This window comes from Cavia porcellus, unplaced genomic scaffold (genome assembly GCF_034190915.1).
Source record: "Cavia porcellus strain 051 isolate PalLab524CR breed Dunkin Hartley unplaced genomic scaffold, mCavPor4.1 scaffold_6, whole genome shotgun sequence".
Taxonomy (NCBI): domain Eukaryota; kingdom Metazoa; phylum Chordata; class Mammalia; order Rodentia; family Caviidae; genus Cavia; species Cavia porcellus.
Window position 1 is genome coordinate 67,974,830 of NW_026947489.1, and position 26,032 is coordinate 68,000,861.

General features: G+C 40.5%; 1 protein-coding gene and 1 long non-coding RNA gene across 6 annotated transcripts; one reads left to right on the forward strand and one right to left on the reverse strand.

The window, feature by feature from the left end:
• Positions 1-570: 570 nt before the first annotated feature.
• Positions 571-6,130, reverse strand: LOC134476482 (uncharacterized). Its single transcript, XR_010048171.1, has 3 exons — positions 6,021-6,130; positions 4,933-5,015; positions 571-3,465 (listed from the first exon to the last, which is right to left on the reverse strand). It is a non-coding gene; the product is annotated as an uncharacterized LOC134476482 (long non-coding RNA).
• Positions 6,131-6,163: 33 nt separating this feature from the next.
• On the forward strand, positions 6,164-25,773 carry Slfn12 (schlafen family member 12). Of its 5 annotated transcripts, XM_063250941.1 has the most exons (4): positions 6,164-6,251; positions 6,688-6,784; positions 7,173-7,300; positions 22,804-25,773. In XM_063250941.1, exon 4 carries the CDS (start codon positions 22,830-22,832, stop codon positions 23,871-23,873), a length of 1,044 nt encoding a protein of 347 aa, XP_063107011.1. In that variant the 5' UTR covers positions 6,164-6,251; positions 6,688-6,784; positions 7,173-7,300; positions 22,804-22,829; the 3' UTR covers positions 23,874-25,773. The 5 variants fall into 5 exon arrangements, with proteins under 5 accessions (XP_063107011.1, XP_063107009.1, XP_023420767.2 ...); XM_063250939.1 differs by lacking the exon at positions 7,173-7,300 and having other exon boundaries at positions 22,771-25,773; XM_023564999.2 differs by lacking the exon at positions 7,173-7,300.
• The last annotated feature ends 259 nt before the right edge of the window (positions 25,774-26,032 follow it).

Below are 26,032 nucleotides of genomic sequence, written 5' to 3' on the forward strand. Positions count from 1 at the left end.
TAGCTCTCAGTTGGAAAAATAATCAATGCTATCACAGTATTACCATGCCAAAGAAGAAAAAGCTACATAACCTTTCGTGTGGTGATTTTTTAGATATAACACCAAAAACATGATCCATGAAAAAGGTTTGTATATTATACTTTATAAAGTTAAGACTTCTGTTTGTTAAAAGGAAAGGAAAACTAGTACACAAGAAGATAGGAATTTGGTAAAGGGGTTTGACGTGTTCAAAGTATGTAATTAGCATGTGTGCAATTCAGCAATGAATTCCAATAAAAAATTACAAGGAGAAGAAAAAAAAGAATTCCTGTCCTGAAAAAGATACTACTAAGAAAACAACACGACCATCCACATACTGGGAGAAAACATGAAATAAATGTCTATGGGATCAGGACTTGTGTCCCAAATATAGGAAGAATTCTGAAAATTTGATTATAAGAAAACAACTCAACTGAGGATGGGCAAGACTCTAAACAGATTCCTCATTAAAGATCATATACAGGTGGCAAAGAAGCATATAGAAAGATGCTGAAAATCACATGTAGTAGATTATAAATTAAAACGATACGCCTGAGAATGATGTAAATACATAAATAGATGGTGATGTGAAACGTTGCAAAGGTAGTGAATCATCAGAAAGAAACTCATTCATTGCTCATGGACATGCAAACTCTAACAGCAACAGTAAAAGTGTGTTGGATATCGCTGAGCAAAAATAAACATTGTCTTACTGTATGTCTGAAAATCACACTCCTCAGTGTTCACACAAATGTACTCAAAATTTAAATCCACACACAAACCGCACAAGGATGATTCGAGCAGCTTTTTTCCATAATTGCCAAAACCCAGAAGCAATTGAGCTGCTGCTCCATACCTGAGTGGTTATGCAGTGGTGCATCCATAAATAGAATGTTATTCTGAGATGAAAACAGACAACTTCCAGCCACAAGATGCATGCAGGAAGGTTAAATGTATACTGCTAACTGAAAACCACCAGAGGTCGATGGCTATGCTTTAACTGCAAGTGTGTGAATTTCTGGAAAAGGCAGCTCTTTATTGAGACAGTGAAGTACTACTTGTTCCCAAGCTTTGGAAAGCAGCTGCATCAGGGGTAGCGAATAGATCATACTAAACAAGGTGTTAACAGAAGGAGAAAAGAGACTGTGAATTGAGGGGAAAATGAGGGAACTTTTTGTGTGACTTTTAAAAAAACTCTTGATTCTGAAGATCGAATTTTTATTTATAATTAAGTTTAGACAGTGATCACATTTATTTAGGAAATACGTTTGCGTGCATGATATAACTTGATTCATTTTTTCCTGTTTCTCTATCCTCTTTTCAACCCCTCTTCCTCTCATTTACTAAAGCTTTATTTCCATTTTTCTATTTTTTCTTTCCTCCTTTTCCTTTCATTTCTCCATACTGTTCTCTCCATTTGAACATGTTCTTCTAATTTCACCATATCTGTTATAATTTTGGTCCTTATTTACACCTTTGCTTTCTTACACCAGAGAAACCAAGCAGTATTTACATATGTGGGTCTGTTTTATTTCACTTAAGAGTGTGCTGCATTCATTTAGTTAGAAATGTCACTGGATTTCACAGTACGACACTACGAAAACAGAATTGTGTACCTTAGTGTCTCTTTTTCTTCAAAGTAGCTGTTCATTTCATCATGCATTATATAATCAATACTCATACAATGTTTTAGGAGAAGTCCTACACATGTGTCTCTACATATATACCTATCCTTTCTGTATTAGAAGGAAAAACAAAATGAATTCCTAGAAAAACATAAAACAAGACAAATACGTAACAGTAGCAAAGAGTCCAAAACACTGACAATATAGGCCTTCAAGACAAGGTGATGTTGTCGCTGCCAAAATTTTTTTCAACCGTAGTTCAAGAGTTCTACCTATTCAGTCTTTCAGCAGATTTTGTGTTGCTGTTTTAAATACTTAGAACTTTCATCTGTCTTGAGTTTAGTACAGAGCACAGTGAAAGACATAGGTCTAATTTTAACCCTTGTCTGGTAGACAGCCAGTTTTTCCAAACAATTTATTAAAAGAGACATCTTTCTTCTAGGGAATGCATTTAGCTCCTTTGTCAAAAATAACATGACTAAGTATAATCTGAATTGTTCTGCATTTTCTAATCTGTTCCATTGATCCTCATGATATAGGGGAAAGAAACTCCCAATCTACTAGTCCTGTAAGAGATCTTGTTCTCTAAAATCAAAGAATGAATTTTAGGAACAGTGGAGGTTAAGAGCAGGACATATTTCTTGAGGGAAAGAAAGCTTCTGTCCAAGAGAGAGACAGAGGGATGTCCAAGTGGGTGGCCGTAGACCCTGCCTTTTCTAGGGATCTAGTAGAGCAAAACAATAAGGTGCAGGAGGTCCAAGGTGGGGGGAAATGGAAACTCACAAGGTGGGACAGAACTATCGTCAACCAATAAGATAGCGAGTATAACCGCTAAGGTAACATTGATTAAATCAGGATCCAACGGGGAAGCGAGTCAGATAGCAAGCATACATGAATTCACAGCAAGCATTCATATATGAATATAGAATAAGGCCTTTGTCTGTAGTGAGTCAGGTTAGTGGCTTCTCTAGCTTCCTCAAAGTGATTGATACCAATTTAGAATATAAATCCTGACGTTTATCCTTAGGGTATGGGTGCATTTGTTTTATTTTTTGGGTGAAGGTCTGGCCCACAGGCAGCAGAGTTTGTCACCCCTACAGCTGCAAGGTACCTGGCCTTCTGCACTGGCTCCTTCAAGGGCTTAGTCCTGTCTGACTGCCAATAATGTTCTATCTAACTTAGCTACCTATCTAACTCAGGTGTGGCTTTTGCCAGTACCATGCTCTTTTTTTTTTTTTTTTAAATCACAGTACCTTTGTAGTATAATTTCAAGTCAAGTATTGTGATGTCTCCTCTTCTTTGTTTTTGCTGCTCAGGATTGCCTTTGCTATTCTAGGCCTCTTCTAGTTCCAAATGAATTTCAGGATTGTTTTCTCTTCCTGTGATTTTTTTTATTGTGGGTGCTTAACCTAAAAGCATTAGAAACATTAAATTCCATCATGTAATCATTGCTTTGCTCTATTGAAGAACCCATTCAGAGAACGAAAAATGAACTACAGAGAAAGAGAAAATGTTTGTAAATACATATTTTACAAAGCATTAGCTTCTAGTACAAATAAAACTGAAAATGCAACAGGCAACCAGCAAGCCTAGCAAGGTGAAAGAGACAGGAATAATCATTCCATCAAGAGCAAACACAAGTGATAAATGAACACATGGACAGTGGGCAGTGAGGTCACAGCCAGGGGAGCAGATTTGATTGATAAGGACACAGTGATTACTCTGTGGATTTTGCCACTTTATTATGTGCATCAACAGTAACAGGGGGAAAAAAAAAAAAAAACCAGTAACAGGAAGAAGGAACAGCTCCTCGTTGTCCTTCCTGCAAACACCAGAAAACATGCATTGAGACAGAGGACTGGCTATTGCAATATGGAAGCCCAGCGATAGAGGGCAGCTGTGTGGTTTGATGGATTGTAGCTACACCCGGAGGTTATTCCTATGAGAGGAATGGACCAAGACCTGTCTCATGATGTTCTCCCAAGGAGCTTAGGGGAGCAAACAGGATGTGGTCTCATGGTAGGGGCTCTCAAGCCTCCATCCTCCAGTGCTGTGGCAAGAACAGGTTATTCAAGCCCTGATCTGTGACCTCACAGACACATTCATTTAAAATAATCATGAGCCAAGTATGGTTGTGTTATCAGGTGGTTTCTTTGGAAATGGCTCCCCAGTTAAATGTATTCCAACTCTTTCTTGGCTCAAAAAAAGAACTCAACTAGACAAGTCAAAAATAGTGTGAAAAGTTTGTTTGAAAAGAAGTGGGGAGGGGAGAGGGAAAAACTGGCTCTGCAGAGAGAACTGGAGTCAAAAAGAAGAAAAGAGAGAAAGAGCAATAGTAAAACTACACCATGGTCTAGAAGACACATACGGCGCTACCATTAAGAGTCAGTCGCCATAAAGGCTCCTTGTGGCATCTGTGTCCTCATAGGTCATGCATCTGCTGCGAGCCCATGAGATATTCCACATGCAGGGCCCTGGTATCTGGCCCTGTTCTGTGATCCAATAATTAACAGGTCGCATCTTCCCCAGCCATCTTGGCCATGCCCTAACTCCTATCTCAATTGTGCTTAACTCCAGCACTCAGAGAGTAAGTCAGGAAGTTTGACAGATTCAGCCCAGAGTGGAGATTTAGCAAGCTGACTTCTCAAAATAACCATAAAAGGCTGGATAGACTCAGTTCTGTACCCACTACCCTGGATTCTCTCCTCAATATCCCTACATTTAATAAAAATTAATTCATGCTCCCCAAAACCAAGGTGCAATCTCATATTTGAGGGCTCCTTTTATATCTGATTGCAAATCTTTATGAAGCACATACTCTGTGCAAAAAACTGCAGAGAACACAAAAGAAAGAAGATGTTGACAATCAGCCTATTGTCAATCTAAAGCCCACACCAAGTGATTGTGTGTAAGTGCCCTGGGTTCCATCCCCAGGGATAAGAGGAGAGAGGGAGAGAGAGAGAGAGAGAGAGAAAGGTGAAAAGACACAAAGACAGAAAGAGAGAAAGAAATTGAGAAAAATCATCACCAAAAATATTGCATGAACCCTAAGCCTGAGCGTACTAACCAAGGGAAGTATCAGGTCAGAAGAGAGAGGATTTAATGGTAACTATGGGACATATATAGTGATCAGGAAATAGTGGAGGGTACTGAACACTTTCACCAGTAAAAATAGAATGGAAAAAATAGATTTGACATCCTCTGACAGTTAATTCTAGATTTCAACTTAACTAGATTAAAGAATACACAGTGAGATCTTGTCTCACAATCAACACAACCAGAGAGATACCTGTAATCCCAGCAGTCTGCAGGCTGACACAGGAAGATCACAGCGAAGTCCAAGCCAGCGTAGGCTACATAGGAAGACCTTGTCTTAAAAATAATAAGCAAACAATAAAACTAAACAAACAGAAAAAATTCACTTTTCTTGTTAAATATCTGTTAGTGAAAATTTCCTTGAGCGCTTTTTCTTTTGTCTTATTTTTGTTTGAAACATACATGTTTGCACACAATGATCTGGAAGCATGCATGTATGAGATATTCATCCCTGTCAGTGATGAGTTCTGAAGGCAGAAGGTGACAGCTTGTTGAGTGTTGTCTATACTGGAGCCTGTGCTGACCACTCAGTGTTAATCCAAGCATCCGCCTACAGGTAATTTTCACAGAGAGAACTGGGCAGCCCGTGAAGTGCTCCCCAAGAACAGCAGTGCTGTCCATCAAGGACACCAGGGGATCCTCTACAGTCAGCCCACTGTGGATCCTGACCATTGAGAGGTGTGTCCCTCCCAAGGATGGAAAGTCAGCTAAAGCAAGATGGGGGAGAGGAGTCAGGTGATCTAAATAATCACCAGAAACTGAGCCCAGTGCTAGTGATAAACAGCAGGGCAGAAAATTATCCAGCAGTTTTGTTTTCTCTAATGCCAGCAGTCCTTCAGTTACCATTACAGGCCTGCTAAGCAGCTACCTCCCAGGCTACTACAGAGTGGGTTCTGCGGGGCCTTCCTGGGCCATACAGGCCGTCAGCAGGAGTGGAAATACCGACCTATATCTATGGACCTCTGATGTCCCAAGGGAACAAAAGTGACACCCCCAAAGTCTCTTTTTTCCCCAAGGCTCACCTGGGTATGTGGGTGAGTGGGGAGAGGGATAGTGTAGGGAAATCCTGTTTGGGATCTGGGGTAATTCTAGTAGATCAGAAGCATAAACCTCGGGGTTAGAGTGGGCCTGGACTCAGGGGTGGGATCAGAACCTTGTTGAGTTTGGGGACAGCAGGCAGGGAGAGGAGCAGGAAGGGACCTGGCCCAACCTGGAACTCAGGAGTCAGAGCCCCTGTAGAGGATCTTTTCTCCTTCTACACACCCTTATGTTTTGTCTTACCTTAGCTGAGAAGGCAGTGAGAGAAGAGGAAGGAGCCAGGAGACAGGAAGCAAAAGAGCAGCATGAATCACCAGGGCCCCGAGTCACGGGGACAACTGTTTGCATTTTTCCTGGGAGGCTGAGCTATTTTGCTGACTCGGTGACAAATTCCTTAAAGGGAGGACTGAGGAGTCAATGGGCTACCAGGCTCAGGGACAAAAAGAAGAGGTCTCACTCGGGACCTGAGCCAAGGTGAGCGTCTGCTGCAGCAGGGAGGCAGAAAGAGCCCGGGTAGGGAGCCCAGGGTTCTGCCAGGCAGAGCAGGAGACCCGCAGGGCCAAGTCCCCGTGGGACAGATCTCAGGAGAGCTCCTATGGCCCAAGGTTTTAAAACTGTAGAACTGAGAGCAATTGCTGTTGATATGACCAAGGTAAATCACTCCCCTGAATCTGGGAGCTAAAAAGCAGAATTAGAACTGTGAATGCCCTAGCAAGAGTTTATAAGACAGAAGAGGGGAGAAATGAGAAAAAAAAAGTCTCTCACCCTACAAGATCTGTAAAATACCAGAGTGCTAGTGGACAAGGACACAGAGCTGTTTGGTTTCCATTTCCTGAGACAGCACTTCTGTCCCAGCCCGCTGACCAGTTAGGCAGCCACTTCCCGTTGTGTTCAGTTTCTAATTCCTCAGAGCACAGCATCAGCCAGAGAACTGCTCCTCTCCTGATTCTACCTCCGAGGCACCTGCGTCAGAGGCCTGACCTGTGGCCAGGACTTTTCACAGCAGTGTAAGTATCCTGACGCTCACGTCTCTAATTATTCTGCAGCAGCGCTGGCTGCTTTTAACAAGCTCCTCACCCTGCTGCCTGCTTGTCAGCAAGCCTCTCTCTGCCCTGTGCTCACTGGTTTCCTGGATTCCGGGCCTTTCTTCCTATGCTGATCTATTAACTTCTACCATAGATTTACGTGATGTCAAGTGGAATTTCAAAGGCTTTAGAAATATTAACTCATTCATTTCTAACAGCAATTTTATGAGTACTTCTTATTATTGTTACTATTTTTCTAAGGTAAAGAGCTCCCAAAGCCATAGAGCTACAAAATGACAGAGCAGGGATTTAAAGGCAGTAAGCGTAGTCTCAGTCCCTGAATTCTGTGGCCCCTCTGTGTGTTTTGCAGCCCAGCAGGCCCTTCAAGACTGATCTTGGTAGACACAAACAGCCAGTGGTGCTGCTCTCCTGTGCTGGTGGAAACACTGAACACATGGAAAAGTTTGGGAAATTTATCCAGAAACTCAGCAAAAATAGGTGCATGCATTTTGAAAGTTCTTTAATAAGTGTCCCGATCTTTCCCTGTATTCTCAATTTCTTATTTATTTCGTTCCATTGTATTTACATTTTTAAATCTGTGTGAAACTCTATCTCTGAAGTGCACTGAATATGCAAGAAGTGCTTGCTATAATGTTCCTTTAAACTGAAGAGACGTTAGGAAGTGCGTTCAGATTTTTCTTTTCTTTCTTTTTTTTTTTTTTTTGCCAAAACATCTAAAAAGTTTGAACCATAAGCTATTTTGGATGTAGTTAGCAAAGAAAAAGTATCAGGTGGTACTGCTTTGGCATTAGAGAGTGTGAGATTAGGACAATATTGACCTCTGAAGTCCACAAAAATCCAAGGCATATCTCATAAACAAACTGATAGAAGGTTTCTGGAATGCAGAACAGAATGAAGAACAGAAATTTTGATGCAAGGACCTAAATCAGATAAAAGTGTAATGTAGTGGATGCACCACCCTTCGGTTTTCTAAAAATTTCTTCTCAATTTTTTCACTGCTCTGTCAGTTTTTCCTTTTGCCACCTGTGTCAACATCTGCCTCGCCTGTCCAAAGTCCCTCGGTCCTTACTAACAAGTAAGGATTGCAATTTCCAGACATTAGAATGGGGTGGATTTACTGTAGGAAAGGAAATAGGGCTCTCACAGAAAGCTTTCACACATTTCATGTAAAGCAGATGAGGTCAAATGACTTTTGAATTTGGTTGTCTTTATTTTCAAATCATCATACTAGATATTTTTTGATTGTATTAAGCTTTTAAGTAACACTTAATCTTAATTACTCAAACTTCATTTTAGGTTTCTTTTACTAATACATGTTTCCAATAAATAGAGATTACATTCAGGTTGGGGAATAAAGATCTCACATCATCAATTTTTCTTTTCAGGACCCTCATCTCCTCCCCTGACCCTCCTTTGCCAAATTCCCTTCCCACTTGTATGACGACTACTTCCCTGCTCCTTAACAAGACTCTTTCATTTTTCTCCTCACTTCTTCATATTTTGTGTGTGTCATGTTAGAGCTGCCGTGCAATGGCACCTGACATATTTTTGGAACTGACATATTTCACTTCACACTGTGGCCTCAAGATCTCTCCATCTCCTAGAAATAACTCAAAACTGTCTGCTCTGTGGCTGAGTGGTTCTGCCGGCCTTCACCATCTATCATTCTCCATTGCTCTAACTTTAAGTTTTCTCTGTCCTTGTGTAATTTCCCTTACTCAGACCTCCTGGTTAGCCCTCGAGCGTCTTCCTTTCCCCACCCTCCAGATCTCCACCATCTCACAGTGGAAGAGCACTCTCCCACCTGCCTACCGCCAGTACTCTAAACCTACCTTTGCCCAGGCCAGACATTTCCTCTGTGCTCCTCCTGGCTGTCTTTGGGCTCTAGATCACATTCTTTCTCCTGCTGTCTCCTCAGGACCCTCGTTATTTCCATTATCCCACCTTCCTTCTCCATCTTTACATTTTCACGTCCCTGCGGGGGCCTTCCTGTCCATGTTACATATTTTCAAACCTTTTCATTTTTAAAGGTAAAACAACCCTCAACTTCTTTTTTCCAGGTGCCTTTCTTGTACCAGTCCCCCTTCATAGTTTCACAGACTGAACATGTTGTCTCAGTTGATTATGCTACTTCCATACCCCCACTCATTCCTTGACCCCTTGTGACTAATTAAGGATGATTAATATAGGTTTACTGAACATTTGTGGACCAAAACACAGTACTAAATGCTTGGTGTGAATGATCTTATTTAATCCTCACACTGACAATCATTTTAAGGTAGGTGCTCCCTGTGTTCTGAAAATTATTATTAATGCATATTAAATTGTATGTTTCAGTGGGTTTTACTTTGACATTTCCTTACCTGCATCAGTCGTTATTTGAGCATATCCATAACTTCCCTTCCCCTCTTTTCTCTTCTCCATAACTCTGTCCCTTTTTTGTTCAAGATTGTCCCTATACGACTTTTAGATTACTTTGTATTCATCAAGTTTCTACCTATGAGTTAGTTTTTTTTTTTTTTTTTTTTTTTTTTTTTACCAGTACCAGGGATCAAACCCACGACCACGCGCTTGCAAGGCAGGCGCTTATGCCACTGAGCTAAATCCCCAGCCCGCCATGAGTTAAATTTAATGAGCTCTCGTTCCAACCATTTTCCTGCTAATGACATACTATTATTATTCTGGGTTGTCCATTGTGAGTATACCTATTTTGTTGTTGTTCATTCATCTCTTGATGTGCACCTAAGTTATTTTCACAACTTGGCAATTGTGAGTAGTGCTGCAGCAAGCACAGTCAGGCAGGCATTTCTTTGAATATACCCTATTTTATTGGTATGCAGTTTTCCAGGTGTGGTGGTGCATGTCTGGAGTCCCAACTTTCAGGAAACTGGGGAAGAACGATCATGAATTTCAGGCCAATCAGAGTAATTTAGAGACTATGCCTCAAAAAAGAAAGCCAACAGGATTGGAAATAGTAAATATCTAAGCTAACATTGCATTGTGTTGCTCAGTCCCTAGTGGTCTGAATGCCATTTCTTAAGCTCCTCAATTACTTCAATTTGGCACAATCTCATAGCACTTTCCATTTACCACCTAAGCTGTCTGATTTGTTCTTTTATTTCTTTGTCTAAAAACATATTAGACATAGAGTACATATTTTCTACTAAACAGAAAAGTGGGCTGAGTGTGTAGAGCAATTAATTTTGTGGTGAATGCGAAACAAACTTTCAAGTAGTTCAGTTGTAGAGTCAACATGCAGACAAATGACTGCTGCCTCCTGGTGGAAAAAGCAGTCTCAGACTTGGTTATCAGTGTAGGAAGGTGATTCATGGTGAAAAACACAGAACAAAAACTGCAGAAACCTCAGAAAGATAAAGAGAAGGAGAGTTTTGCAGGCTACATGTGCTTTGAAAAACTCAGAAGGAGCAGTGATTAGGATGGAAATGGTAAATGAGGATGACCATCCGTGGGGATGGGTTTGGACTTGGAGCAGGCCTCGAGAGAGCTGATTCAGTCTTCATATCCTCCAGCACAAGCCACAGGGGAGGTGCTTCTGTGTTTTTATTAAATGTTGGAGCAGTGGCATTTTCCCTGAAGACAATTCCACTAAGCCCCACATTTGCAGGCTGAGCTCTTCCCTGTACTCTAGCTCTGACTCCTCTGTGCTTCTCATGCGTTCAAAAAACGCATTTGATTTCCTAAAGACCCAGAAAACGAATGCTCATTCATGAAGAATTTCTACCAAGATTTTTACATCATAACATCTCTGAATCATATGCTGCTTTCCAAGTTTTCCAAAGGAACAAAATTAGATGTGTTCCCATCCTACCTTTTCCTGAGTCTGAATCTGTGGAGTTTAAACAGTTCTCCACAAAACACATTCAGGAATATGCAAACAGCATAATTGCAGAGCACATCTATACACTTGCAAACACACTGGAGGAGTCTGTCTTTTCATTGGAGTGAATGACAAGAGTAAGAGAGACATCCCAGACTGCAGGAGTCCAGCTCTGGGCTCCTGCATTACAGTCAGTAGGGCAGGCCAGCTGGAAGACAGTGAGTTTGGCATCCAGGCCTCCTCCATTGCATCCTGGAAGACAGGCCAGCTGAAAGAATGTAACATTGATCAGTACACTAAGAGCCAGGACAACAGCCTGGGCCACAGAGGCACACATACCTCTTGAGGGCAAAGTAATCAGTGGGCCAGTAATGTGGAAGTATCTGAGGCAGTAGTGAGGAGACAGCAGTTGGAGTTTGGAGAACTCCACCCAGACGACCAGTGTCTGCCACCACATTCAAAGGCCAAGATCTGCTCTATACCCAGCACAAATCTGAGATGCAATTCATACATTATCACAGAACGTGGTAGTTTTCTATAAAGCACCTTAGCAGCACTGCACAACATAGACCAGTACCTTGCACACTGGGTAAAAGTCATGAAAAAGGAAAGTCATTCTGTGATCTTTCTGTCTTCTAAATTTTGAATTTGCTGTAGTGACTTCATGTATTTCTTTCCCTGGCTGCTTCTTTGCAGAAGGTTGATGTGTTTATTTGGCCTTCCAAGAAACAGAACCTCTTTTCTGAATTCTTGATATTCCTCTTTGTAATATTGATTTAGAACTGGGGAGATTCTTAAGATAACTCAGTCATTGATAGAGCAGGCCTTAATTGTTTTACAAAAGTGAGAGCACTGTGATGATTATTCAATCCTTTAAAACTATAATCTCCATTATGGACTTGATCAAGCATTAATTGTGATAACATTGTCATACTGCAGAAATTTTAGGCCAAGAGAAAAGGAACATCAACTAGTTTTCGTTAGCTTTCAATAGGACAGAGTACTTGAGATTAAAATCTAATTGAAGAGTGTGAATAAGCTCTACAGTGAACAGAAGTAGGAAAGAAATCAGTGAGTTTGCTGGTGATGCGGCTCAGTGGTATAGCACTGGTCCAGTGGGACCAACACCCTGAGATTGTCTTCCATCACTGAAAAAAGAAATCTCCATCATCACCATCAAAACTCTATTTATGCCAACTTTTCTGTTTATTTTTATTTCTCATTGCTCTTTAATGTATCCATCTCAATTTTACACCATTCTGTGTGTGTGTGTGTGTATATGTGTGTGTGTGTGTGTGTGTGTGTGTGTGTGTGTGTACTGGGGATAAACTCATGACCTCATGCTTTCCAAGCAGGCGCTTATGCCACTGAGCTAAATCCCTGGCTAAGTCATTTTTTTTAAAAGAATAAAACCAAATGAGAAAGAAAATAAAACAGGATCATTCGAAATAAAAAGATGGACATAGTACAAGATTAAAACCACAATACAAGGTGATCTACAGTAGTTACCATGGTATCTCTTGTTATCTTCAATAGAATTGTCTGTATCATCAGGCATAGTATAATTGAACATAGCAGTACATAACTATTAATAAAAAAACATTAGAGACATTATAGGACTTCAAAAGCAGGTAACAGTCAAATCTAGTGCATCTTGTTGTCTTCAGAGTAGTTGCCTAGACTCTCAGACTTGATAGTATCAAACAGAACAGATTCAAATAAAATCATTCAAGACAAGACAGTGATATAAAAACCCAGATTCAAATAAGATCAGTCACAATAAGACAGTGTAAGTAATACAGAGCTTCAGATTAAGTTAATAGGAAATTAAGGATGGTTACCATAGTACCATAGTATATTCTGCTATTTTTGGAATAGCTATCTATGTCCTCACATCTAGTACAAGTAGACAGACTGGAACAGAATGTAATCAAACTAAACAGAGTGATGAGAATAATGTGGGTTTTAAATTCTGATACACTATTAACAATGTCTTCTGCTTTCCATTTTTAGACAATTCCTTGCCTTTCACTTTCACAGGGTGCATTGTACAATTTGGGTCCCACTAACTCCTTTAGTTTTTAAATTAGGGGGCAACTCACCTAAGTGGTTCTGAACAATTTTACGCCTGTGCTTGATCTTAAGTTGTATTCTTTTACTTACAAAAGCCTCAAGGTTTTCCTTCCTTATAGCTGAATAGTTCTCCACTGCACCAAAATGCCATGTATTTCCAACCTATCTACAGCTGCTGGATGAGCTGCCCCTATTTCTCTGTGGTTTTCTATGATATAGAGCATTATTTTCTCATCTTTGACTTTCAGTTCATAAACTCTCTTTCAGGTCGATTATATTTATTATACAGAGCATCTTGATGGACCCTATCTCCTGATCTACTCTGCCTTTGTTTCTTTTTGTTAGTGTATCAACGCCATCTATGTTAGAGATTATAATAAACCTCTGCCTCATCTCTGCTATGGTATTTATCTGCCATTGGTTGTCTACTTTTCTCCTTCATTCCACTGTCTGCTCCATTCATTGAAGCCTCTCTGCCACTGTGCTGGAATCCTGGTGATTTTTTTTCTCTCTCTCTAGAATGTGCTTCAGTAAGGTCATGAATTCCCTCAGTTCCTCTTTGTCATGGAAGCATCTTGTTTCTCTGTTAATTTTGAAAGATAGTTTTGCAGGGTATGTCAATCTGGGTTGGAGGTTATTTTCTTTCAGAACTTGAAATGCTTTGCTCCAAGCTCTTCTTGATTTGATGTCTGTTGTGATTTTGATGGGTTTTCCTTTAGAGGTGATCTGTTTCTTTTCTCTAATGGCTTTTAGTATTCTGTTCTTGTGATGAATTTCTGGAATCTTGATTATTATATATCTGGGTGTAGATCTGTTTTGGTTATAGCTGGCCAGAGTTTTGTATGCCTCATGTATCTGAATATCATTTCATTTTCCTATGCTTTGGAAGTTTTCCTTAATTATTTCTGAGAATAGCCTTCATATTTCATTTGTGTTTAACCCTGCTTCTTCACTCACATTTTTTATTCTTAAATTACAGATCCTCTTGTCATCTTCGAGCCTTTGTATTATTACTTCCTGGTTCCTTGTTATTTTTAAGAGATCTTTCCTTTGGCAATCACAAGTTGCAAACATGTCTTCCAGATTTGATAGTCTATCTTTAGTTTTTTTCAAGCAGTTTTGCCAGCTTTCAATGGAGTTTTTAATTTCCTGGTAATCTCTTTGAATCTGTTTCCTGCATTCTAGTTTTTTTTTAAATATATTCTTCATCAAAGATTTCCCTCCTTTTTCTGTGTTCCTCCATTCCTCCAACTGTGTCTTCTTGAGAGGTGCTTAGCATTTCCTTTATTAATCTTATATCTTGCTTTACTTTTATTAATATTTCTGTTTTGAGTTCTTCTATAATGTCACGAAGGTATTTCTTTATGTCAGCTGATGCCATTTCTGATATTGCATGTTTACTACCTCAATCTCTTCTGTGTTTACCTCTCCTGGACCCATATTCCCTGGTTTGGTGGCTGGAGACTTTTTCTTGTTTGTTTCTCTTGTCATGTTTCTGGTTTCTTCCAGACAGGTGTATGGTGGAGGTCCCAGGCACTTTCTGTATTGATTATGGTTACTCTAAAGCAGCTGGCTAGGGATTGCTGCCCTCTCCAATTTGCTGTTGATCATGGAGATACAAGCAGGGGTGATACATCCTGGCCCCTCCCCTCTGAGCCAGTCAGTCACCGGGGTCTTCACCAGGTTAGTGTGTGCATGGACCAAACTGATTCAGGACAGTTTTGGGGGCAACTTCATCCATGGCTATTGGGTCTAACCCAGGGGCATGACCCAGACCAAACAGCTCCCACCAATCTGCTCTGCACCAGAAGTGGCCAGATGAAACTGCTATGATTCCAGGTTCAGGCCCATCCTGCCGGATTCCAATATGTCATCCAGCTGGTCACCCTCTCCCACAGGAGGACCAAATTCGGAGCACTCATCGCTGGCTAGTGCAGATCTCCACGCCAGCTCCATTCTCCATTGCAATGTGTCCTCATGCCAAGGTCCTCGGTCTCACTAACCCCCACTTCATGTATGCACACACACATGCACACACACACGCAGTAGGGCTGGCCAGCCTCTGATTTCAGCACAACCACCAGTGGTCTGACTCCAGGGCACCTAGCACAGCATGGGACTGACTCCAGTCATGGCACATCTGGCTCCAGCCTTCCATCCACGTTTTTCTTTTTCCTTAGTTTCTTCCTGGGTCAGAAGAATCCCTCTCCTTTTGTCTGGTCTTCTCCATGGTGTTAAATTCTAGCATCTGAGCTGTTTCTCTGAGAGGCTCTTTACCTTGCTACTTATCAATCTGCCATCTTCTTGTGACTCTTAAGTCATTCTTTTTTAATGAGGAAAGGGTTAGCTTTTCTGATATTTTGTAGAGGTTTCAGTCAATACACAGCTGGCTCCAAGGCAGGGAGTTTTGGCACAGGTGCAACAAAGAGGAGAAACAGCAGGCATAAGGCTGTGAGCAGTGCAAGTCTGAAACTGTAATTTTCCCAACTTACTTTCATAATTTTGTGCATCTTCACTTTAGACTGTGTGTGTGTTTGTGTTGTCTTCACCCCAAATTCATATGCTGAAGCCTTAGCCCATATGGAGATTGGGGCCACAAAGGAAGTCATGAACACTAAGTGAGACCACAGGAGTGAGACTCTGATCTGGTAAGACTGGTGTCTTTATAACAAGCAATGTGGGAGAGTTTGTTCACTCTGTTCCCATGTACACAGACTAGAGATCTTTCGAGAACACAGTGTGTTGGCAGCTACCAACAGCCCTCAAAACAATTTCGAAATGCAAACCACAGTGCAGGCAACTCCAACATGGACTTCCCAGTCACAATAGCTGTAAGAAAGCTGAGCCTGTTGTACTCTAGCTGTAAGAAAGCTGAGCCTGTTGTACTCCAGCAATCAGGAGGCTGAGGAAGGAGCATTTTGAGCTTAAGTGCAGCCTGGGTTACATGGCAAGTGGAAGACCAGGCTGAACTACATAATGAGATCTGCTTTTTAAAAATAGTAATATGACAAATAACTCATTGCATCATTCAATCTGTGCTAATTTGACACTACAACTCAAGAACAGTGAGACACCTATAATTATTCTTCTGACTAAAAACTGATAATTTACAGGCTGCTGCAATGCTAAGGGTGAGGCTTGGTAGCGAGCATGTGCTCGGTGTGTACCAGATCCTGAGTTCAGTCCACAACACCCAGCAACATAAAAACAAAACAAGACAGAAAGCAAAAACACCAGTGTAAATACTCATTTTTTCAGTGTATTTAAAACTTTCTAAAATCTTATTCTAAATACCAGTAATAAAATATTTGGATAAATTCAAACAAGTTGAAAATATTACACATTTCACTAATATTTCACCCATTGTTAATCTTGTTCTGCTATTGTCCTCCCACAGTGTAAGATTTGAAATTCCCTGTCTCCTATCTGTGTTTACCTGTGGCATTCTAGTGTCTGTTCTTCACACTGTAGGTTCCTTTAACTCCATCAAAACTAGACAATTCAGAAAAAATAAAAAGGAACGTGCTTCTGTATTTCTTTCTAAGGTCCCTAAATCAGATATAACTCAAGTGCATATTGTATATCCTGTTCCAACCTTAGAACCACCTATTTCTGCACGGAGCTCTGGCTCTTTTTATTGGAATTGGATATTAGAATCCCAGATCTGGGCACTGGGTGTGCTCATGGCTATTTGTTTGTCATGTTAATTTATTGACACCAACTCATGGTTTTGTTTTGTTTTTTTGCGGTACTGGGAATTGAACTCACGACTTCGCGATTGCCAGGCAGGCACTTATGTCGCTGCTAAATCCCTAGCCCGACTCATGGTTTTTGCCACATGTCCTCAGTGCGGCTGTGCTGTCCCACGCTGCCGATGCTGACCACAGGTGTCTAATGACTGTGCAATGTGGGAAGTCTCCTCTGAGATTCAATGTAAGTGTGACATACACACTTCATAGACATTGTAAAGGAGTTGGAGAAGGAGAATGTGCAGAAGGTGTGGTATAGAAGGGAAGGGAAAATAATTAAATACATGATCTGTATATGTGTACTTATCCACCAAGATGAATGTAATTATTATGGATGGCAACTACACCAATAGAAGATATACACTGGCTTCAAAATTTTGGTATGAAAATAACACATTAATCATTTTAAATGATCAATGCTTAAATGATATATTTTGGAAATATTTAGCTAAATGAAATATATTATTAAAATTCTACCTGTTTCTTTTTCAAATGTAGCTGCCAGGAAACTTGAACTCAATATGTGTAGTTTACGTCATATTTCTGTTGAACAGCAGCACTTCAATATTTGACTAGAGGCTGGTCCGATGGCAGTGGGTTATCAGAACTTATTAACATTAGTGTCACTAAAGTTGGTATACCACCCCCCCACTGCTAAATTTGACTGGCTTTAAAAAAAAATAAAAAAAATTTGACTAGAGCAGAGTGTCCTCAACAGACCAGACATCAAGGGAAATTTTGCCCTTTGTCATGGTTTATGTCTGTGTCCCCCAGGCCTCATGAGTTTGAATTGTGCATTTTTTATTTATTCATTGTTTAGTGCTTGGATTGATGGTGTCAGTGCTCCACCCACAAAGGGGTGGAGCCAGGATGTGATGTAATGGCAGGAGGAAGGTGTGTCTTTCTCTTTGCTGGTTCGAGCTTGCTGTTTGCAGCCACCATGAACGGTGGCCCAGCCATGCCCACCTGCCTGGGAGCCAACTGAGTGTGGACTGAAACCTCCAAAAACTGTAAGAAATAAACCTTTCCTTTCCCAACTTGGGCATCAGGTATTTTGTCTCAGCGACAAGCATAAAGGAACATAATGTTTGGAGACACGATTCTCACAACTTAGGGCTGCTAATACCACCTGATAGGTAGAGCCTATAGATACGGCTAAATACCCAACAATGTACAGGACAATCCTCTACAACAAAGGATTGTCCAGCTCACAATACACTAGTGCTGAAGTTGAAAAACTATGACCTAGAAGATGATGTGTGTAGTTCTCTCCTCCATTAAATAAATGTTTTCAGATTAGAAAGGTGGGATAGGTTGATCCCATAAAAGTAAGAGAGTGTCTTTCCTTATAAAATTGAGACAGTGTAACCCACTTTGTACTGTTAGTAAATTGATCAGTGGAATGAAGCACTTTGGGGGATTCCATATCCAGTCTTTAGGGATCATAACTTTTCAGATGCTAAAGCCATGTAGCTGCAAATGCTTGTTTCTTGTTTGTGACATGGTCAGAATGTACTATAGACAAGTGAAGTAGTTTCTGTTGAAAGAGGCCCAGCTTCAGAAGGTAATACTTTTCATTAATCTCTGTGGTTGTATATTCATCTGCTTCAACTTTGAACTAACTTTTTATAGAAACCTAATAGTGGGATTAAGATTCCAGTGAAAGAAGTTAAGTACTTAGGGGCTGGGGATTTAGCTCAGTGGCATAAGCACCTGCCTTGCAAGCAGGCAGTCGTGAATTCAATCCCCTGTACTGATAAAAAGGAAAAAGACAAAAAAGAAGAAGTTAAGTACCAGATCTGTAATCCTTTAACTGTGATGTCTTTTTAAGAAGCACTGTATAGGCATGGAAACAAGAATATGAGCCCAAAGCCTTGTGTATCTGAAAGTTACACAGATAGTAAATGCATTATTCAAAGTGAAAAGTGGGTGTAGAAATCAAATTTGTTTATTTCAGATATATATATACATAGATAGATAATTTATTTGATTTTTGATATTGTTTCTGTTTTATTTAGTTCTGCCAGGCCTTGAACTCACTATGTAGCCCAGGCTGGTCTCACACTTACAGAAAGCTTCTTACCACAACCCCCTCAGCTCCTGCTGCAGTGCTGGGATTACAGGCATGAGCCACCATCCTTAGCCAAGAACTCTGATTCTTTTAATGTTTTCTACTTTATAAAACAATACAATGAGAGAGAAATTCTTTATGTAAAGGTATCATGGTCAGAAAAGAATACAATAGACTTCAAAGTTTAAGACAAGTAATACAGGGACCTGGGATTTAGCTCAATGGCACAAATGTCTCCTTGGCAAGTGTAAGATCATTAGTTCGATCCCTGGTACAAAAAACAAGTCATAGGATTCAGCAACGTTCCATCCTAATAGAAGCTATTTTTCTCTAAAATGACAAATTTTGGGTTAAGAAATAGGAAAATCTGACTATTAGCATGGTCCCACTACTGATAAAAAAGCAAGACACTCATATTAACTTTTGGCCAGAAAGTAATAATAATTAAAGACTTTAAAAATCCTTTCTCTACTGAGACTTTTAAAGAAGATTTTGAAGAATTTAATTCTGTCTGGTAAAATGAATATAAATGATTCAAATCCAATGCTTGCAGTGAAGGTGTTCTCAATGTTAAAATCGTTTCATGAATCCAGGGAACGCAAAATCATTCTCTCTCTTTGCCCTGGTTTCCTGTGGTGTGAAACAGAGATAAAAAGAAGGCATTTTCAAGATATATATTTGGTTTCTTTAGAAGAGATAGGTGCATTAACCACACTAAATGTAATGATAGACGATCTGAGAATGTAAACATGGAAATCCCCTTCAGCAGAGTTACAATGGTCATGAGAAGCAGCGATCTATATTCCTTTTTGATAGCCACAGAAAATGTACCAAATGACTGTATCTGGACAAGAAGCCTTGTTATGCTGATAGATCAGGACAAAATTTTAAGCTACCCTATGAGGTGTGATCACAAAGCTCCTTGAATATTTCAATTTAAAAATTATTACTGAAAAGACGTATCGCTATTAATCCCCCTCAAAACACTTGCCCACATGTCAGCACACATCTAGCTGAAGCAGTGCTGGAAGTCCCCTTTTCTGTCTTTAGTTGTCACGGCTGCCCGAGGTGGTGAATTGATTCAGAATATTTACCCTTCATGGGGAGGTCAGAATGCACAGGGTGCCGGATTAATGGAATCAGGTAGATCAGGGCACACAGTAACGGTTTGTGGGGTGTATCTGTCATTGAATGGAACTGGGCAACATTACTGAGTGTTCCTTTTTCTTTTTCTTGTTTTCTAAAGACATGACATAAGACTTCTAGGATTGCCTCAGAAAGTGGAAGAACAATGCGGAAAGCGTGTTCCAAGTAAAGGGGAAGGGGAGTTAATACACTGTGTGTTTTACTGTTACAAATTTTTTAAAAAACACTAAACATTCACCACGTATTTGATCACATGTCTATTTCTCTGAAATACATTTTGAGCCCTCAGTGAGTTTTATTGAATGTGATGAGTGACCTTCAGCACAGCACACACTGAGTGAAGGAGTCCATCTCACTTCAGGTCTGGGGCAGGCAACGGCCTTCCTTTCCCTTGTTTTCATGCACAAGGAAGGGAAGAGAATCCTTGAGCTCTGTGAGGACAGGACAAGAAAACACAGTCACCCACAGAGACAGAAACACCAAGCAACACTCTAAACCAGGCTTATGGGACGGGATGGAATCCACCTTCTGTCTTCAGTTGGAGGAGGGAAGCACAGATGGCTTGCCCAGGCAGGAACCTGGACCCCAAACTGTCCTTCCCGTGTCAAAAATGATTAGGCACTGGTAACACACTCTCTGTAGGCTGAGAACAACCTCTCTGGACACTTTAGCCCTGTCCTTAAAAGTATCCCTGGTAAAATTAGTGTCAAGGATGCGTACAAAGTTTTGTAAAGGTACCAAGGGGAAAGGATGAATGGGAGTTGCGAGATGGGTGATCATCAGTTTATCAAAGACAGATAAAAGATATAGGAAAATGTTCAAATTCTATAGTTCACCCATACAAAAGCACAGAGTTCACAGGTCCCCTGAGGAATGGTGCTTGTGGAATGTACCGCCTACTGAACTTTTTGTCTGCTCCTGAAAAATGAGAGGTGTTATACGGAATGCATGCTCATTTTTCCTCTGTATGGAAGCTTATTATTGATATATGAATTACCTTAAATTAATTCACATTATCCAAATGGCTCAGAGTCCCCAAATTATAACTGCTTACATGTAATAAAAATTTGTAAAGAAGTGAGTGCCCTTACAGCCTCCATAGGAACCTCTGCACAATACTGGTCTAGGAGTGCATAGGAATGGTATGACCCCTTTACAACATTTCCTAGTGACTGCTGTGTGTGAGGGGTGTTTGAAACATATGGTGAATGATTAAACTTTCTGCGCATTTGCTTTTTGAGACAAAGTTTTGCTGTGTAGCTCAGGCTGGCCTCAAAAGCATGGTGATAATCCTGCCTCAACCTTCCAAGTGCTGGGGTTATCGGTGTGCACCACCACACCTGCTGAAGTGTTTAAATTTAAAAATGCATTGCAGTAAAGGACACTTTCTATGAATCTCATTCAAAGTACTTCCCCTCACTTCAAGCACCCGTATCATGTTTCCTGAAACAGTTCTGGAAGTATTTTTTTAGTGTCTTTTGTTGTGCCATCATGACTTCCGCCTCCTGAGTGCAATCAAAATGTCTACCTTTCATTGTTATTTTGAATTTTGTGAAGAGGCAGAAGCTGGACTGTGCCATAGATGGTGAGCAAGATCAATAAGGACACATAGTAATGATTTTACAAATCAGTCTTTTTCCAGATGGCCTCAGCAATGACATTCAATGTGTTTTTAGTCATCCCTTATAAAAACACTCACAAAAAGGACTTCCCAAACTGCTTCTGAAGGTGGCAGGGAATGACGGGATAAGTATCTCCAGAGTGTGTGTGGAGGTGATACTTTTAGGAGGACAAAGAGCAGTGCTGTCTTTTTCTATAATGATGGGTCTTTCCCTCTACCATCCCTAGGCCACCTGGTAAACCCAGAATCCTTTAAATTCAATCAATAGCAAAGCCCTTGTCATGATATATCTTAACAAGACAGAGTGAATGGTTTAAGAATACAGACACTGAAGCTGTCTGCCTTATTCCACTCAGACTACTATAACAAAATCCGTGAGCTACATGGTGTATAAATTATAATAAATCATTTCTCACATTCTGGAGGCTGATGAGGTCAAGGCACCAGCAAGCTTGGGTTCTGGTGAGGGCTCTCCACTCATTGCGGGCTGCCAACTTCGTGCTATGTCCTCTGATGGCAGAGGGCTGAGTTAGTGTCTGGGATCCCTTTTATAATCTCAGTTCTGAAGGTTCTACTCTCATGACCTAATTGTCTCCCAAAGAACTCATGGCCTTGAGGGTAGAAATTCCAACACAGGAAATTTAAGAGGGACACAAAAATTCAGACTACAGTACCAAAGTTTTGAATATGAGATTTTCACATCTTTGGAAATATATGGTTATCTCATAGGGAAAGTGGTCTAGTAATGGACTCCTTCATTTAAGGTTACCCCTGTGATGCCAACACTCTGGGGCTGAGGCAGAAGGATTGAGGCCAACCCGGGCTACATAGTGAGTTCAAGGCCCATGTGCACTACAGAGTGAGACCCTGTCTCAAAAATTAACATCAAGCAAAAACTTTAAAACAGCAACAGTAAAACAACAAAAGATGATTGACCAAGCTTTGTGAACCCAAATTTTTCTCATAAGAAGCAAAGCATAATGAATACAGAATACTGTTGAGTGTCCCTAGATCCCCAACTAGAAATTTTCCCAAATGACTCCCCCAAAAAGGAATAAGAAATGGAGGATAAAGCTAAAATTATTAAAATAAAATAAAAAGCATAAATGATTGTACAGCTAAATCCAGATTCACTGAGGAGACCAAAAGATTAGGCAGATTCCCTTCAGCAGTTTATTTAAGGAAGGAGAGAGAACATAGGCATGCAATATTAGAGATTAGAGAAGAGATAAAATCACACACAAAGATGACAAAGAAATAGAAGATCAATAAATGTATGGAAACAAATTGGAAGGATCAGTAGGATTATAAATTATTATAGTCTCACTTCCAAATTCGTCTCCACAAACCTTACTTCCTGTCTGTATACTCACCAGTTCTCTAGAATCTATACAGCAAGGATTTGGTTGCATTTCTTGAATAATACAGAATTTGTTCTCTCCTGCTCAGGTCCTATTCCAATGGGCTCTGTCTATTTTACAGGAAGAAATTTCAGCTTGAAGGTTAAGATGGCTACTGGGGAAATACATTTATCTATTGACGCAGAATCTGACTACGCTGAGCTGGTTTTAGATGCAAAAAAAGTTACCCTTGGAGAGAAGGCTAGAAGCAACATGAATGATCATACACTGAAAAAACAACAGAAAAACACTATCTTACGAGCTACATCTGCTCTACTGAAGTGTGCAGGGGGAATAATCAAGATGGAGATTGAAAATGAAGACTATAGGTATTCAGAATGTGGAATAGGACACGATTTGGAAGAACGTTTTGAACATATGGTGCCAGATGTTGAAAACTACTTTAATTTCATGCAGAAAGAAAACAACTTTTTCATATTTGTGAAGTCAGGTATACATGATCAGCGATATGGAACCTTGAGCACCAATATGTACAGAAGGAATTTGTCGCGTACAGATAAAATGAGTGAGGATTCTGCCCTGATGTTCCTCAAGGAACTGAAGAAAACTGAAGGGAGGTCATATTCAACACTGACGATGCCTGCTGACAGAGATTTTGTTGATGATAGAGACAGCAAAGACTTAGCTGCTAAATTTTTTAACAGTGAACTACTTACATACCAAGGAAAAATTCCTTTTGGTGAATCCACTCATGTTGAATGTAAGTCATTCTTGACAAAATGGTCAAAACAACGCATTATAGAAATTGTTCCTAAGTATGTTTCTGCATTTGCAAATACTGATGGTGGATATTTGTTCATTGGTTTAGATGAAAAGACGCAAACAATAATTGGCTTGAAAAAAGGCATGAATAACCTCCCAGAGATAAAAAGAAAAATAGAAGAGGACATTCCAAAACTGCCTGTCTATCACTGCTGCAAGGAGAAGAAGAAGATAAATTACACATGCAAATCCATCGAAGTTCACAACAAGGAAGGTCTTTATGGCTATGTTCTCGCAATCAGAATAGAGAGATTCTGCTGTGCTGTGTTTGCTAAAGAACCCGATAGCTGGCATGTGAAAGATAACCGCGTGGTGCAGATGACTTCCACGGAATGGGTGGAGTTCATGATGGAAGGTGAATCTGGTTAAAGAAGGGGGCTTAGCAATAAGGAGTTGAGGGTGGTGGGACAGTTTTCTCTTTGCGACGTGGACCACAATCAAAAGTTTTCAAGTTATGATTTGAAAACTTGGTTTTCTTTCTCTGGTTCACTATTCTCAGTGGTTCACTACCTCTTGGTTTCTTTTACCCACTTAGAAGATAATGCTCTAGAGCAAGCCATTATTTACCTTCAGTGCCTCTGTGTTACAGTGAGCTTCTGTCACAATAGTAAATATTTGAGATGATCAATTTAAACAGAGTAAAGGTTTATTTTGACCCACAGGCTTGGAGCTTCCAGTCTGTACCCACCTGGCTGTGCTATGTTAGTGACAATTGTATAACCCTGGCAACATGGGGCAGAGCAAACCTACTTACCTCACAGCGAGTGTGGGGAAGAGGAAGGAGAAGGACAAGGTGCCAGGGTCCCACAATCCGTTTTTTATGGGGAAAAGACGGAAGAAGAAGAAGCCATAGTCCCCTAATCTAATGGCGTTCTGAGCCTCCAGCAGAATTTCCTGTTATAATCTGGTTACAAATTCTGTACTTTTTCAAAGACCTCCCACTATACCCCTCCTCCTAAATGCTCTCCCAGCTCCCAGTAGCGCCATCCCAGAGAGTAAGCAAGCCTTTCCCAGATGGACCTCTGTGTGTCATTTAACATCCAAACTACAGCATCTTACCCTAAGTTCCCCAATATTTTTGTCCATTGAATGAAGCACAGTGCATTTATGCATTCCCAAGAAACCTAAAATCTTCATTATCTTGACTTTTCTTCAATATCTAAATGTAAAATCTTCTCTGAAACTCAAGGTAAACTCAGCTTGGAAGTCTTTGGTGGGGGGAATAAAAGAGTCATATTTACATGATAATGATGGATAGGTACAGGGAAAATGTTCCCATTGCAAAAGGAGGAATAGAAGAATAACAAAGACTTACAAGACCAAAGCAAAACCAAAACTCAACAGGGCAAACATGAAACATTTCAGCCTATGTCAAGCATCAGGGCACGCTGTCCCTATGGCTTTGCTGCATGCAGCACACAGGACCACTCTTACCCTTGCTTTGCCCACTGCGTGCAGCTTTCCATGGCAAAAGTTCTTCATTGTTGGTGCCACTTCCTCCCTGGCATCTCCATTCCAGCTCTGACTTCACTCTCATGGCTCCATAGATTGTTCTCTTGTTCTACTTGTAGGGACTACACAGTGCTTCACACTGTGTGGCCTCCGTTGATATCTTGGATTTCCGTTGATATCTTGATGGAAGCACACATGATCCCGTAACTCTTCATGCCTGCTGGTTTTATGAGGATGAAGCCAAGATCTACCACCCGGCCAGTCTGTGCCTGAGGCCTCTGGAACCACACTTGCAGCTGGTTCTGAATGTGTTGCTAGCTGAACAAGGAAGACAAATTCCAAGGGAAACAGTTTCTTAAATTTTCCCAAGTGGGCAGATTGCCCCATGGCTCCTTCCTCAAACTAATATTTTTGAAACAAATTTTTCATTTTGTGAATTCCTGAGATGTCCTCAAAGTATCATTCCTATTGTCCCTGTGTAAAGCCCTTGACTTCTTTTTATGGACAGTAATCACTTTGACAACTTGTGCTCCTTGCCTAAGACTTCATATATATGCTACCTTTTTGGCCAAATTGCAAGGTTTTCATATCTTTCTGGTCTCTTGTTTTTTATCTTCATTCTCTTTGTAAATTTGGCTAAAAGTAGCTGGCAATACCCATGCATTGACTGAGAGCATTGCTCCAATTAAATTTCTCCCAGGATGTAAACCAGACTCACCGTCCAATTCATCCTCCAATCAAGTCTCAAAGCAGGGACAAATGCATTCAACTTCCTTGTCACCAAGTAATAAGAGTAAATGTCTTTCCCAGTTTCCAACTGAAGCCTCTTTGTTGTCCATATCCTTACCATTCTGGTCTTCTGAGAATCCAGCAGAATTCCCTTTTAAGATTCACATATGGCATTCCAGGCTTTTTCTAGGCCACTTCTTCAAAGTTCTTCAAATTCCTTGCATAAACCAATTCTTAAGACTTCTGATCCAGGCATTATGGGCCACATCTGTAATCCCAGACATGGGGAGGCTGAGGCAGGAGAATTGCTATGAGTTCAAGGCTGGCCTGGGCTACAATGTTAGTTC

Coding starts and splice junctions, on each gene's coding strand:
- Slfn12 (XM_063250939.1), top strand. CDS start 22,782: ATGGGCTCTGTCTATTTTACAGGAAGAAATTTCAGCTTGAAGGTTAAG.